General features: G+C 42.2%; 1 protein-coding gene across 1 annotated transcript in view; it reads left to right on the top strand.

The window, feature by feature from the left end:
- Nucleotides 1-12,096, top strand: part of LOC126203782 (ankyrin-1) — a 185,460-nt gene that overhangs the window by 80,562 nt on the left and 92,802 nt on the right. Inside the window, exons 4-5 of the mRNA XM_049938152.1 lie at nucleotides 615-807; nucleotides 4,360-4,580. Coding sequence (XP_049794109.1) covers nucleotides 615-807; nucleotides 4,360-4,580 — 414 coding nt within the window. The remainder of the gene's footprint in view (nucleotides 1-614; nucleotides 808-4,359; nucleotides 4,581-12,096) is intronic.

Below are 12,096 nucleotides of genomic sequence, written 5' to 3'. Positions count from 1 at the left end.
TGTACAGAGAAGCAAACTGTTGTTTCTTTGGATCTTCCTGATTCTTATGTTATAAATTTGGACCTGAGTAACTTTCACAAAAAAGTTTTTGAGAAAGTCTGCAGTAGTGTCTCCAATATCTTATATCTGCTGTGCATTGACAGAGCTATTCTTAGAATCAGGTGCAATGTGAATTGTGAAGGATTTGACCCTGAAGTTACCAAAAGCACTCAAAGACGTTAAAAGTCTTGGGTTAGAGCCACTTTTGGCTGCCGTATCCATGCATTTTTGATCATATGTAATGGGCCATTGAGAATATTTCTTTTTTTACGTCTATAATGAGCAATGTTCATTAATTATGTGCACATTCTGCTTGGTATATAATTTTCATTTAAACAGTATTGTATACATGTTAGTTTGTCTTACAAATTTATTACACCCCCCCCCCTCCCCCCTCCGCACCCCCTCCCCTCCCCCCCTGTGTTCATTAATTGTATCATGGAAAGCTACAGATCTTAAAAGGCTGGAAACTCCTAATTAATGTGAACCTATAATATGTACAAAAGTAAGGCATCTATTTATAGAATTTTTTATTCTGTGAATACATTTTTATTCAAGAAAATCTATATTTATAGGTACGAGGAATGTGTTGAAATTCTTCTCAAGCATGGTGCTCGAATTGACGTGGAGGCACGTATGTGTTGGCCAGGACCTCACAATCAAAACTGTGAAGAACGTGGAAAATGCCGAGTGCCCAATGAAAGTGTTGCTGATAGATCAAGTGACAAACTGCAGAGTGCAGTTTTTTATGCTATAGATGGTGACCAAGTGAGTAAGATAAATGTCATCCATCTGTTTGTTTTGTTTTAAAAATATCGTATCAGTGCATAGTTTCTTTTGAAATAACAGAAAATTCCATTATGAAAGTACATCCTACTAACTTACATTCCAAATAGTGTTAACTGTTGTGGGGCATTACATTCAGAATACATATTTTCTATGAATCTAATCTCACTCTCAGAGCTTCAGTTAGAAATGCCATTTCACCTTCGAGATGAAACCCACAGACAGAGTAACCATTGAACTTTTGCTTTAAACAGTTTTGACCTCAGCCCCAAAGTAATCCTGCTCCAATCACTCAAAACCAGTCTCTACCAGCACTTTAGATATTCCTCATTTCAAGTGTAACTTTCATATTCTTTGTGAAATCTTTTTTGAGACCTGAAACTGTACTTTAACTTAGTCCTGTGCTGTCTGTGATTTGAATACAGATCACTCTGTGATCATCCTCCCTGAGATAAGGGTTCCATTACAGGAGTACTTTACCATGGGGGTTATATGTCAAAAGTGTAGATCAATTCTTGGACACTCCAATGTATAAAAAACCTCCTTCCATCATTCCGTACTGGACTGTGAAAAACTATTACAACTACAGGACCTCACAAAGTTTCGCAACAGCCTCTTATAAAGCTCCTCTGATCCACACAGTTCTGTCTTCTACATATCATCTAAAGTATGCAAAGACAATCACCCTGGCTGTTCCACTGTGGTAGACTTCAAAGGCCCAACCAGATACATTTCAATCCTGGTAGGGCAGCACTTGTAACGTATTACCCAAAATCCTCCACTCCCAACACCTTCCTGCCTGAAACTTGCTTTTTCAAAGCTGACAAAATCCCGATATGTATGATCTTTTTCCATTCAACACTGTCCCCCATACCAACCACATCCCTTAATACTCACTCATTGCCACACTAAAAAACTTCATTCTTACTTACAATTTCTTCATCTTTGAGAGACAAGGATATACAAATATGTCATGTGGATTGCTACACGGGAACAAGGAGGATCCTTATCCTTTGACAGCTTTTTCATGGGCCATATTGAAGTTATATTCCTATACTTCCCATAATTCATTGATTATATTTTTGTGATTTGCACTCTTAATGTACAACAATTCCTCCACTTCATCAGCCCATGTCCTTTCTCCATCTACAGTCCATCTAATCATACTCCAAATTCAAAACTATCTTCGTGGATGCTGACCTCTATTTTTTGTAGCTCATTCCCAAACTGTGGTCCACATCTAACCAACCAAAAAGCAACATCATATACTATTCGACAGCTGTCACCATTCCTCATAACTTATGAGCCTCTGGTAAACATATATGTCCCAAAACTAAATCCCTCAACACTTGTACCAAAATCCTCTCCCATTCTCTCCTCTTTTGCAAATTTTCCCACTGACCTTGTCCAAAAACCAGTTTTTAACACCAGTGTTCCTACCAACACAATCATACCCACTGGATAATCTGACCCATGTACCTACCCACTACTGCCATAATGCCACCATTGATAGATTACATTAAAGTCAGGGCCACATGCTGACAACTCATACTGTTGACCAGCTGCATATATTCTTTCCACAGTCTTTTGTGTATAAGAGATCACAAAAGTTATTTTTAATTGCAATTAACGTCTGGCTCTTTCTTAGGAACTGCAAAACTTGTTCTAGCCTTTGATATGCATGCACCTTGCCTGCATTAGTGTTTTTGTCCAAATGTTCTTTACCCCCCCCCCCCCCCTCTCTCTCTCTCTCTCTCTCTCTCTCCCTCTCCCTCTCTCTCTCTCTCTCTCTCTCTCTCTCTCTCTCTCTGTGTGTGTGTGTGTGTGTGTGTGTGTGTGTGTGTGTGTGTGTGCTCCCACACGAAGCTTTTCATGGAAAGTTCACACTGTTGTTGCCATCTTATGCCCATAACTTTCTTCAGTGAGTTCTCCTATTATATTGCAGCTGTTCATGTGTCGCTGCAACTTTGAAATCAGTGATTTTGCCAACCTTTGCTATGTAGTTTTTCTTGCCCGTATTCTGTTTGCCATTTGCTAAGGCAGGAGCAGGAAGTAGATGTGACAGACACCCAAATGGAGGAAATACATTGAAGCTCAAGATTTTGTAACTTAACAATTTTCTTCATCAGATGTGTAGGAAATAGCAAGAGATGTCAGTTCCTTCCTGTTTACAGTTCCTTGCATGCAGCATTTTCTCACCTGATATTGGGTACTAGAGAACTTTTTTTTTTTCTTTCCTTCATTTGAACATTTTGTATTCACCTTTCCCCACACCATATCTTTATTTTAAAGTTGTGAAACTGAGATATTTACAATCTGTTTTCCACATTTGTTAGTCTGTAAGCTCCAATATGTTTTCGTGGCTTGATAGTTAGAAAATAGTTACTCCTTGTGTGTCGCATCCAGAGTTGAACTGGCGTTGCTGTTTAGCATTGTTTTTAATTGTGGTTGTGTGCATTGTTTGTCATTTATCTCAAGTATGTGCATTCTCTCCCCTTTCAATTAAACTTTTTCTCATTTAGTTTCAATCTATATATCTTTCTTGTACCATAGTTTTTATCTATAACAACAAAAACAATCAATTATTGACAAAATTATTTAATTGGATAGATAAAAAAATCTACTCACCAATCGGCAGCAAAACACACACATAAAAGACAGTTGTAATTGGCAAGCTTTCAGAGCCAGTGGTGGCTCCTTTAGGCAGAAGGGCTGAAGGGGAAGGAAGAAGGGTGAAGGTAAAGGACTGGAGAGGTCTAGGAAAAGGTAGAGATTTCAGGAAAGTCACCAGTTCTGGGTGACTTTCCTGAAATCTCCCCCTTTTCCTAGACCTCTTCAGTCCTTTACCTCACCTCTCTTCCTTCCCCTCCAGCCGTCCTGTCTGAAGAAGGAGCCACTGGCTCCGAAAGCTTTCCAATTACAACTGTCTTTTATGTGTGTGTTCTGCCACCACTTGGTGAGTATCTAGTTTTTATCTGCATGTTAATTTTTGAGCTACACTTCTAGGACGACTAGTGTCACACTGGTTAAGATACTAGACTTATGATTGGGTGATACAGGTTTGAAATCTTCTTTTGGCTGCCATGATTAAGATTTTCTACAGTTCTGCAGTCATATTGCAAAATGGCCCCAACCCAGAGGCTGCTGCCAATTTCATGACTTATCCTTATCCAATCTGGGATAGTGCTTTCACTAATGACTTTGACATAAATAGTATGTGCACCCTAATCTTATTTCTCCCAGTTTGTCTATCTTTTGTATTTTTTTTATACCATCCAGAATGAGTAACTGAAATATTGATTGTGGATGTTCACTTTATTATGTGAAAAATAACAGAGAGGTAATGCTCACTCACATGTAATATGTAAATAAAGAGGTAAGAGGCAGCTGAATGGTAGATTGTAATAAGTATGAATAAGTACATACTTCACAGAGTAGTTATTTGTGGAAAATTGCCTATAGTAAGAGGTCCCGAATTCACTTGAATTAGCCTCTTGTTGATACACTTGCTGTAACTGTGGTATTATTTTTCAGGCAGACATCCTGGAATTGCTGACCCAACAGTGTGAGGATCACTGGTTGCCATGGCAACAGCGTCGCCCACTATTGCACATTGCTTGTGAGCGTGGTGCCTGGAACTGTGTTAAGTATCTTGTGTCAGAACGCTCGGATGAAATTAATCAGTGCTATGATGAGTACTATCCTATACATCAAGCAGCACTGCATCACATAAAATTCCTCGAACTGCTCATAAAGTAAGTACATGTGCAGTATGCAGTATTCTGTTAGAGAATATTTCCAAAAGAGACAGCATATTTTAAATTGGTGCCAAGGAGAGGTATGACCTTTTGAGGATGTGCTAATGTATTCCAACTGATGAAATCACCTGTGCAATGGGAGTAGCAGTTGAAATAATATGTTAATGCCTGTAACTGTATGTGCCATAGAAGGACATTAAGTATTTGCAGTATTTGAAACTGACTAAGGGGCTGGGCCAGGGAATGGAATGTCAGTAGCAGACTGATACAGTTGTATATATAATATACATATACATAATATGGGATGTGACAACAATAGGTGCGTAAGATACTAAGTCACAAACACAAAATGATGTGAAACTTCTTGACAGATTAAAACTGTGTGCCTGATTGAGACTTGAACTTGGGACCTTTGCATTTCATGGGCAAGTGCTCTACCATCTGAGCTACCCAAGACAACTCACGCCCTGCCCTCACAGCTTTCCTTCTGACAGTATCTTGTCTCCTATGTTCCAAACTTCACTTTGCAACATCCTTTCTCCCAGGAGTGCTACTTCTGCAAGGTTTGCAGGAGAACTTCTGTGAAGTTTGGAAGGTAGGAGACGAGATACGGTCAGAAGTAAAGCTGTGAGGATGTGGCGTGAGTCGTGCTTGGGTAGCTCAGATGATATAGCACTTGCTTGTGAAAGGCAAATGTCCTGAGTTCAAGTCCCAGTCCGGCACACAGTTTTAATCTGCCAGGAAGTTTCATATCAACTCACACTCCGCTGCAGGATGAAAATCTCATTCTGGCTACAAAATGATACATTTAGTTGGACTTCTTCTTTGTCCCACAACGTGTTTACACTTTTTATGCAATTATTGAGTGATTAGGTATATAAAATGCAAGCTATATTAGTCATGAAATGCAGACATAATCGTGTGAGCGTAACTTAACGGAGGGATAGGTTACTAGTATAATGTGCTATATGTATGAAAATGGTGGTGGGACCAGCCATTTGCTCCTCCTGGCAGAAAGTATAGACTGCTGGTGGCACAAGTACTCTGAAATCCATCAAGTGATTGCATAATTGAATGCTGTTGGTTGAAACTGCTAGTTCCCAACAAGTCACCAACCTCTGGAAAACAAAGTGCCTTGGGGAATATGCCATAGAAACAGAGCTCCACAACACCTTAAACAATAGCAAAAGTATTTTGGCCTGTAGAGATCTTCTCAACATTCCCAAGGATAAATTGAAGGATAAGTGGGCTAAAGAAGGGATTGTTGATGTGCAAAATATATTGAAAAGGGTGGATGGGGACCTCATAAAACCTGAATCTTTCATCCTTACCTCCCAGAGCATATCAAGGCAGGTTTCCTTCTACTAAGTATATAGCAGTATGTCCCCAACCCCATGTACTGTTTTAAATGCCAGATCTTTGGGCATGCCACCTTAGGATGTAAGGCTAAAACTGCTTGTGGTAAAAGTGGCAAGGCCACCCTCGACAGTGTTGGCTGCTCTTCCCTTCCAAAGTGTGCCAATTGCTCTGAGGAGCAGCTTGTCTGGAGTAGTGATTGCTGTGTCTTCCTTGAAGAATGGAAGATACAAGAGATTGGGACATCCCTTATGGAGAGGCCAGAAGATCTATAAGGCCATGCAGCTTCCCACATTCACTACATCTTTTGCTTCAGCCCTTAAAAAGCCCATTTTGACTGCAAATGCTTCTACGCAAATGGAGCCTCAGCACTAGTACCTGTGTTTGTCAGTGCACATATCAAGCTGAAGTTGTTTCAGAGACCATAGCCCTCCTGAGAACATCAGACGAAGGAACAGTTGCCATCATTGTGGACCTTCCAGTACCTCCAAAGGCAGAGCCTGGTAAAAAATATGGCACTGCCTCCACCGCTGCTGCGGTACCTCCTCCAAAGTCCTCCCATTCTAAAAAAAGCAAATTGGAAGCTTGCACCACAAATACTGTCGATATCATTCACCTTGATAGCTTTGCTGCTTCTGATTCAGAGCCAGTGGAGTATGAAGCCAGCTATCTTGTTCCAAAGCTGAAACTCCACTCATTACGGGCTCCCCACCCTGGCAGAAAGACAGGGTGAAAGTACAACAGTTGTGATAGATGGCTCCCATACTATAGTGGAACATGAATGGGTTCAGGACTCATGTGGAGGAACTGAAACTCCAGGTCCCTGTCCTTGTGTTTACAAGAAACATATTTCAAAGCTATTGATGCCCTGTGCTGCTGAGCTGTGTCCTCCATCGAAAGGATTATCTGACTTGGGACAGAGCTAAGGGAGGTTTTGCTGTGTTTGTCAATATCACACACCACTCCCCTGCTCTCTCTTTCGATACTGACCTACAAACAGTAGCCACTGCAGTTCATTTGGGTCAGAGGACCACAATCTGCTTAATGTATTTACCTCCACAGGGTGCCGTAGACTCTGAGACTCTCGCAAGCCTTATTGAACAACTCCTCTATCCATTTCTCCTACTGGGCTATTTCAGTGCCCATAATGTATTATGGGGTTGGTTGGTTGATTGATTTGGGGGAGGGGACCAAACAGCGAGGTCATTGGTCACAATATTATGAGGCTGGAACTATACTTGCCCCAGGTGTTGAGTCTCAGGAGCTGTGCATCCTCAACATGGGCAATCCCATTCATTTATTGACTGCTACTGGGTCATCCTCAGCCATTGACCTCTCTTTCTGCTCTCCAGCCAGTCAGCACAGTGGAAAGCAACTGTTGACCTTCTTCCAGTGACCACTTCCCACTGTGGATCCACCTACTGGATGGAGGATTGGTTGAACAGAAGCTACTGAGATGGATGATCATTAACGCTAACTGGGTACTGTACAGCCAACCAGTTGGCTGTCCTTGAATGCCACAACAACATCCAGGAATTGGTGGACTAAATCACACGATTGATCCATCATGCCACTGATGTAGCCATCCCAAAGCCTTCAGACCGTCTTATGAGGTGACCTGTACCTTGGTGGTCAGATGAGTGCCATTTAGCAATCTGGCACAGGTGTGCAGCTCTTTGATGGTTTAAATGTCAGCCAACAGCAGACAAACTCAGAGCTAAGGCTCGACACATCATTAAGGAGAGCAAGGAACACTTATGGCAAGTGTTCCTGGAGTCTATCAACCTCTCCATTTGTTTAACTAAAGTTTGGGAAGCTATCCAGAGGATTTACAGTAAACACAATCATTTACCAATAGCAGCAGTGGCGAAACAGAGGTGACTCCCAACAACACCCAGAGACATCACTTAGACACTTGCCGAGTGTTTTTGCAAAAGTTACTGCCAATGCAGGCCAGGATTCAGCATTTTGTTGCTACAATGTGACTGTCAAGAGGGGAAAGTTGCATTTCAGTTCCCATGGTCCTGAAGCCTTCAAGTCCCCTACCTTCACATAGGAGCTGGAATTGGCACTGTCTGAGACTCATGACACTGCACCCGGTCACGGCCAAATCCGGCAGTGCGTGCTTAGACATTTGCCAGTGGTGTCAAAGGAAATCCTCCTTGAATGTTTTAATCTTATATGGCTGACAGGCAACTTCCCCAACTCATGGAGAGAGGCAATTCTGATACCTCTGCTCAAACCAGGAAAGGACCACATGTGTTCCATTAGCTGCAGGAGTATTGCCTTAATAATCTGTAGAGGAAAGATACTGGAGCAAAAGGTTAACCATCATCTGGTCTTGTTGTTGGAGACCAGGCAACTTCTTAGCCACTCTCAGGGTGGATTCTGGAAATTTCAGTCCACTGTCAACAACCTGTCCCTGATAGAGGTAGCTATTCAGCAGCCTTTTCTAGATAAACATCATTGTATAGCATATTCTTCAATATCACTAAGGCCTACGATACTACTTGGAGACACAGCTTGTTACACAACTGCATTAGTGGGGCTTTCACGACCACCTCCCCATCTTTGTATGGTTTTTCCTGTTCAGCAGTTTTTTAGGACCTGAGCTGATGAGACACTGTCCAAGTGTTTTGAGCAGGTCAATGGTGTCCCTCAGGGCAGTGTCTTAAGTGTTACCCTCTTTGCCACAGCCATAAGCAGCATCACGTCTACAATAAGGAGTCCTGTACAGTCCCTCAAGGCACTGAACATCATAAAACTCCTTAACCACAGATCTCAGGGAGCAGACAGAGCATGTCTTCTCCAGTTTTATACGGCTTTCTTGCATTCACGGCTGCACTCTGGATGCACGGTGTATGGATCATTGAGGCTTTATCATCTGAAGATCATCGGTGCTCTCCACCATGAAGGGATTTGGCTGACCCTGGGTGCTTATAGGACCAGTCCCATATCCCGTCTCTGTGCTGAGGCTGGGGAACCACCACTCACCATCTTGTGGCAGCTCCCCATGGTGCATCAGGCATTTAAGTTTCTCACAGCTCCGACTTCACCTGCATAACATACTATTGCTCGTCCACCTCTGGAACACTTTTTCTCCAACCATCCATGAGCCACAATGCTGTTTGGGATCCCTGTGCATTGTACACTGGAGTCCCATGATATGGAACAAGTATGACGGCAAATCCCGGGTTTTACTGTCTGCCACCCTGGTTACTGTGGAGGCTCAGGATAATTTTAGATTTGGTGCAGTACAGGAGAGATGCACTCCTGCTTCTGTTTTTAATGCAATATTTTCTGACATTTTACATGAGCACCACAACTATGTGGCCGTCGCTACGGATGAGTCTAAACAGGGGTTGGTTGCTCTATCGTTTTCCCAGATGATTTCCCCAAGGTCGGACTGCCTCAAGAATTTACTGTTTTTGATACAGAATTATATGCGATCTTGTGGACACTAGAGCAGACGAGTCGTACTTCCAGTGCTAAATTTCTTGTCTGTTCATTCCAATTCTCTGAGTGACCTTCACTCTATAAGATGTTTGTACCCAGCATATAAAGTAGTCCAGAATATGCAGCATGCCCTCCTCCAGCTACAAAGACTGGGTAAGGAGGTGTCTTTCTGCTGGGTGCCAGGGTACATGGGTATTGTGGGGATAAGAGGGCAGATCTAGCAGCCAAGGAGGCATGTCGTGACCCTCAGTTATTTCAGTGTGCCATTCCCCTGCATGCTATCACCTCACTGTTGAGGTACAAAGTCGTGTGTTGATGGGAAGCCAAGTGGCTGGAAGTGATAGACAATAAGCTTTGTCTAGTAAAGCACAAAACAAAATCATGGCACATGTCCTTCCAGCATGTTGACAGGACAACATCTTCACATAGGGCACAGCCCTACGACACTTGGCTTCCTGCTTTGGTGAAAGGACCCTGCACTGTGTGGTGCTTGTGGTGTACAGATCACTGTACATCACATTTTATTGCAATGTGTTCTTATTTTCTAACAAGTGGAACGCAGGGGCTTTGCTGCTGGATCTGCCCTCTATTTTACGTTATGTACAAATGACTGTACTTTAACTTTTAAAGTTTTGTGAATTGTCCAACATTTTTCCCAAGATTTTTGAGGATATGGTTTTAATGTGTTCATGGGATGATTGGCTCGCACAAGTTTTTTTGTAAGTCCAAAGCCGGTGACTTTTCCTTGTGCTTTTCTTTTTGTTCCTTTGTCATTTTATTTGTGTTTTAATTTCATGCTTAGCTACTTTTCTTCTTTCTAAGTTGTTTCAGTGCCTATGAGATAGAGTGACTGTGTGGTCATTTTGAGAGCAAAAGTGTGCAACAATTTTAGAGATTATCTCCACATTTCAGATCATGATGCACAAATTTTAACTCTAAAATATTTTTGTGCTGCCAACACATGTTAAATATAGTTATCAACTTTTTAGGAAAGCTGATCCAATTTCTGTAGCTGATCCAGTTGCTGTAGAGACCTTTGTAAACCTTATCAAGGAACAAGAGTGGCAAGATGTTTATAGTGCTGATACAGTAGACCAGGCTGTTCCAGCTCGTCGGCTCCGTTGTGAGCCGCGGAGCGCTCCCTGCTCCAGGGAGCAGTATAGCTCACTGTGACCATTGAAGTGGGCTGGCACGCCAGCACGTGGCACGGCTGGCTGAGGCAGGGGGCAAGGCAAGCGTTTTGATGTGCCAGCTGCGTCTTACAAGATCGACAACCTCATACTCTTAGCTGCTAAGACGTGGTGACGTGCTACACCAGGAAATACGATGTTCAGGAAATAAACAAGAAACAACTGTTTTACAAGAATTTGCATACTAAATTTATTGGGCCCCTGTAGCTTGACATTTTCTTTTCATTACAAGATCGGAAATATAGCCGTCAAAGTGTTCGCAGCGTTAATGCGGAGGATGGCCTTCATGGTTGCGTCCTGAAGAAATGATTGTTCCTTACTTTTTACTCTTTTTATTGCTGAAAAAAGCTGCTCACAACAATACGTAGATCCAAACGTGCACATGATCTGAGCGACATTGTTGTGAAGCTTAGGAAATGTTTTTTGCTGTAATGAAAGATACCATCGTATTCTAGTACGTCTCTTTCAACAAAGTTGAATTTTGCAAATCAATAATCTCCAATTGAAGTGACGGTGAAAAGTCATCGGCGGAAACTGAAAAAGGAGTGCTGAATACCTTAAGTTCCATTTCCAAACTAGTGAGGTCTCGGAATCGTGTTTCAAATGACGTGATGAGCTGCTTTAACTTTGCTTGGTAATCGCTGAAAGTAGTACCTTCAGGTAGTTTTAAAGAAGCAAGACGATTGAAGAACGTTAAATGTTCCATTACTCATCTGCCTCTCAAATAAACGTAACTTTTCCATGAACGCTTTGATCTGGTTGTGCATGTCAACGATTAGCTGCCCTTTGCCCTGCACAGACAGATTTAAATTATTCAGATGCATAGTTATATCAGCTAGGAACTCCAGGTCTGATATCCATTTTATATCTTTCAGACAACGCATTTCTTCCCCTTCCATTTAGAGAAAAAGAGATATTTCCTCACGAATGGCAAAGGAAACATCAAGAACTTTTCTCCGACTCAGCCAACGAACTGTACTGTGGTAAGGTATATCCCCATATTCCGCTTCCATATCTTTCAGGAATCCTTTGAATTGGCGATGATTCATACCGTGACGCCGCACAAAATGTACACACTTCACGACATCTTTCATTACGCCACCTAGCTCTACTGTTTCAGCACACAGTGCCTCTTGGTGAATAAAACAATGAAGAGTCAAAATGTCTTTCCCGAATTCGCCCCCGAGTTTATTTTTCAAACGAGAAGCAAAACCTTAGTGATGCCCGATCATTTGTGGTGCACCGTCTGTCGCTACAGAATGGAGCTTATCCCACGGCAAATTCGTATTGTCCACTGATTCACAAACAACTTCAAAAATATCACGTCCCATTGCGGTGTAATCGAGTGGTACCACATCCAAGAGTTCTTCAGTTACTTGCAGCTCCATGTCGATACCACGCACAAAGACTGCAAGCTGAGCACAGTCCGATATGTCGGTGCTTTCGTCAATCACTAGCGAAAAAGCATCAAAGCTCTCCGCCTTTTTCCTGAGCTGTGCCTCTAAATCCGC

The sequence above is a fragment of the Schistocerca nitens genome, chromosome 9 (assembly GCF_023898315.1).
Source record: "Schistocerca nitens isolate TAMUIC-IGC-003100 chromosome 9, iqSchNite1.1, whole genome shotgun sequence".
Lineage (NCBI taxonomy): Eukaryota > Metazoa > Arthropoda > Insecta > Orthoptera > Acrididae > Schistocerca > Schistocerca nitens.
Note: the sequence above shows the minus strand (reverse complement) of the source record. Positions and strands in the feature narration are given on the sequence as shown.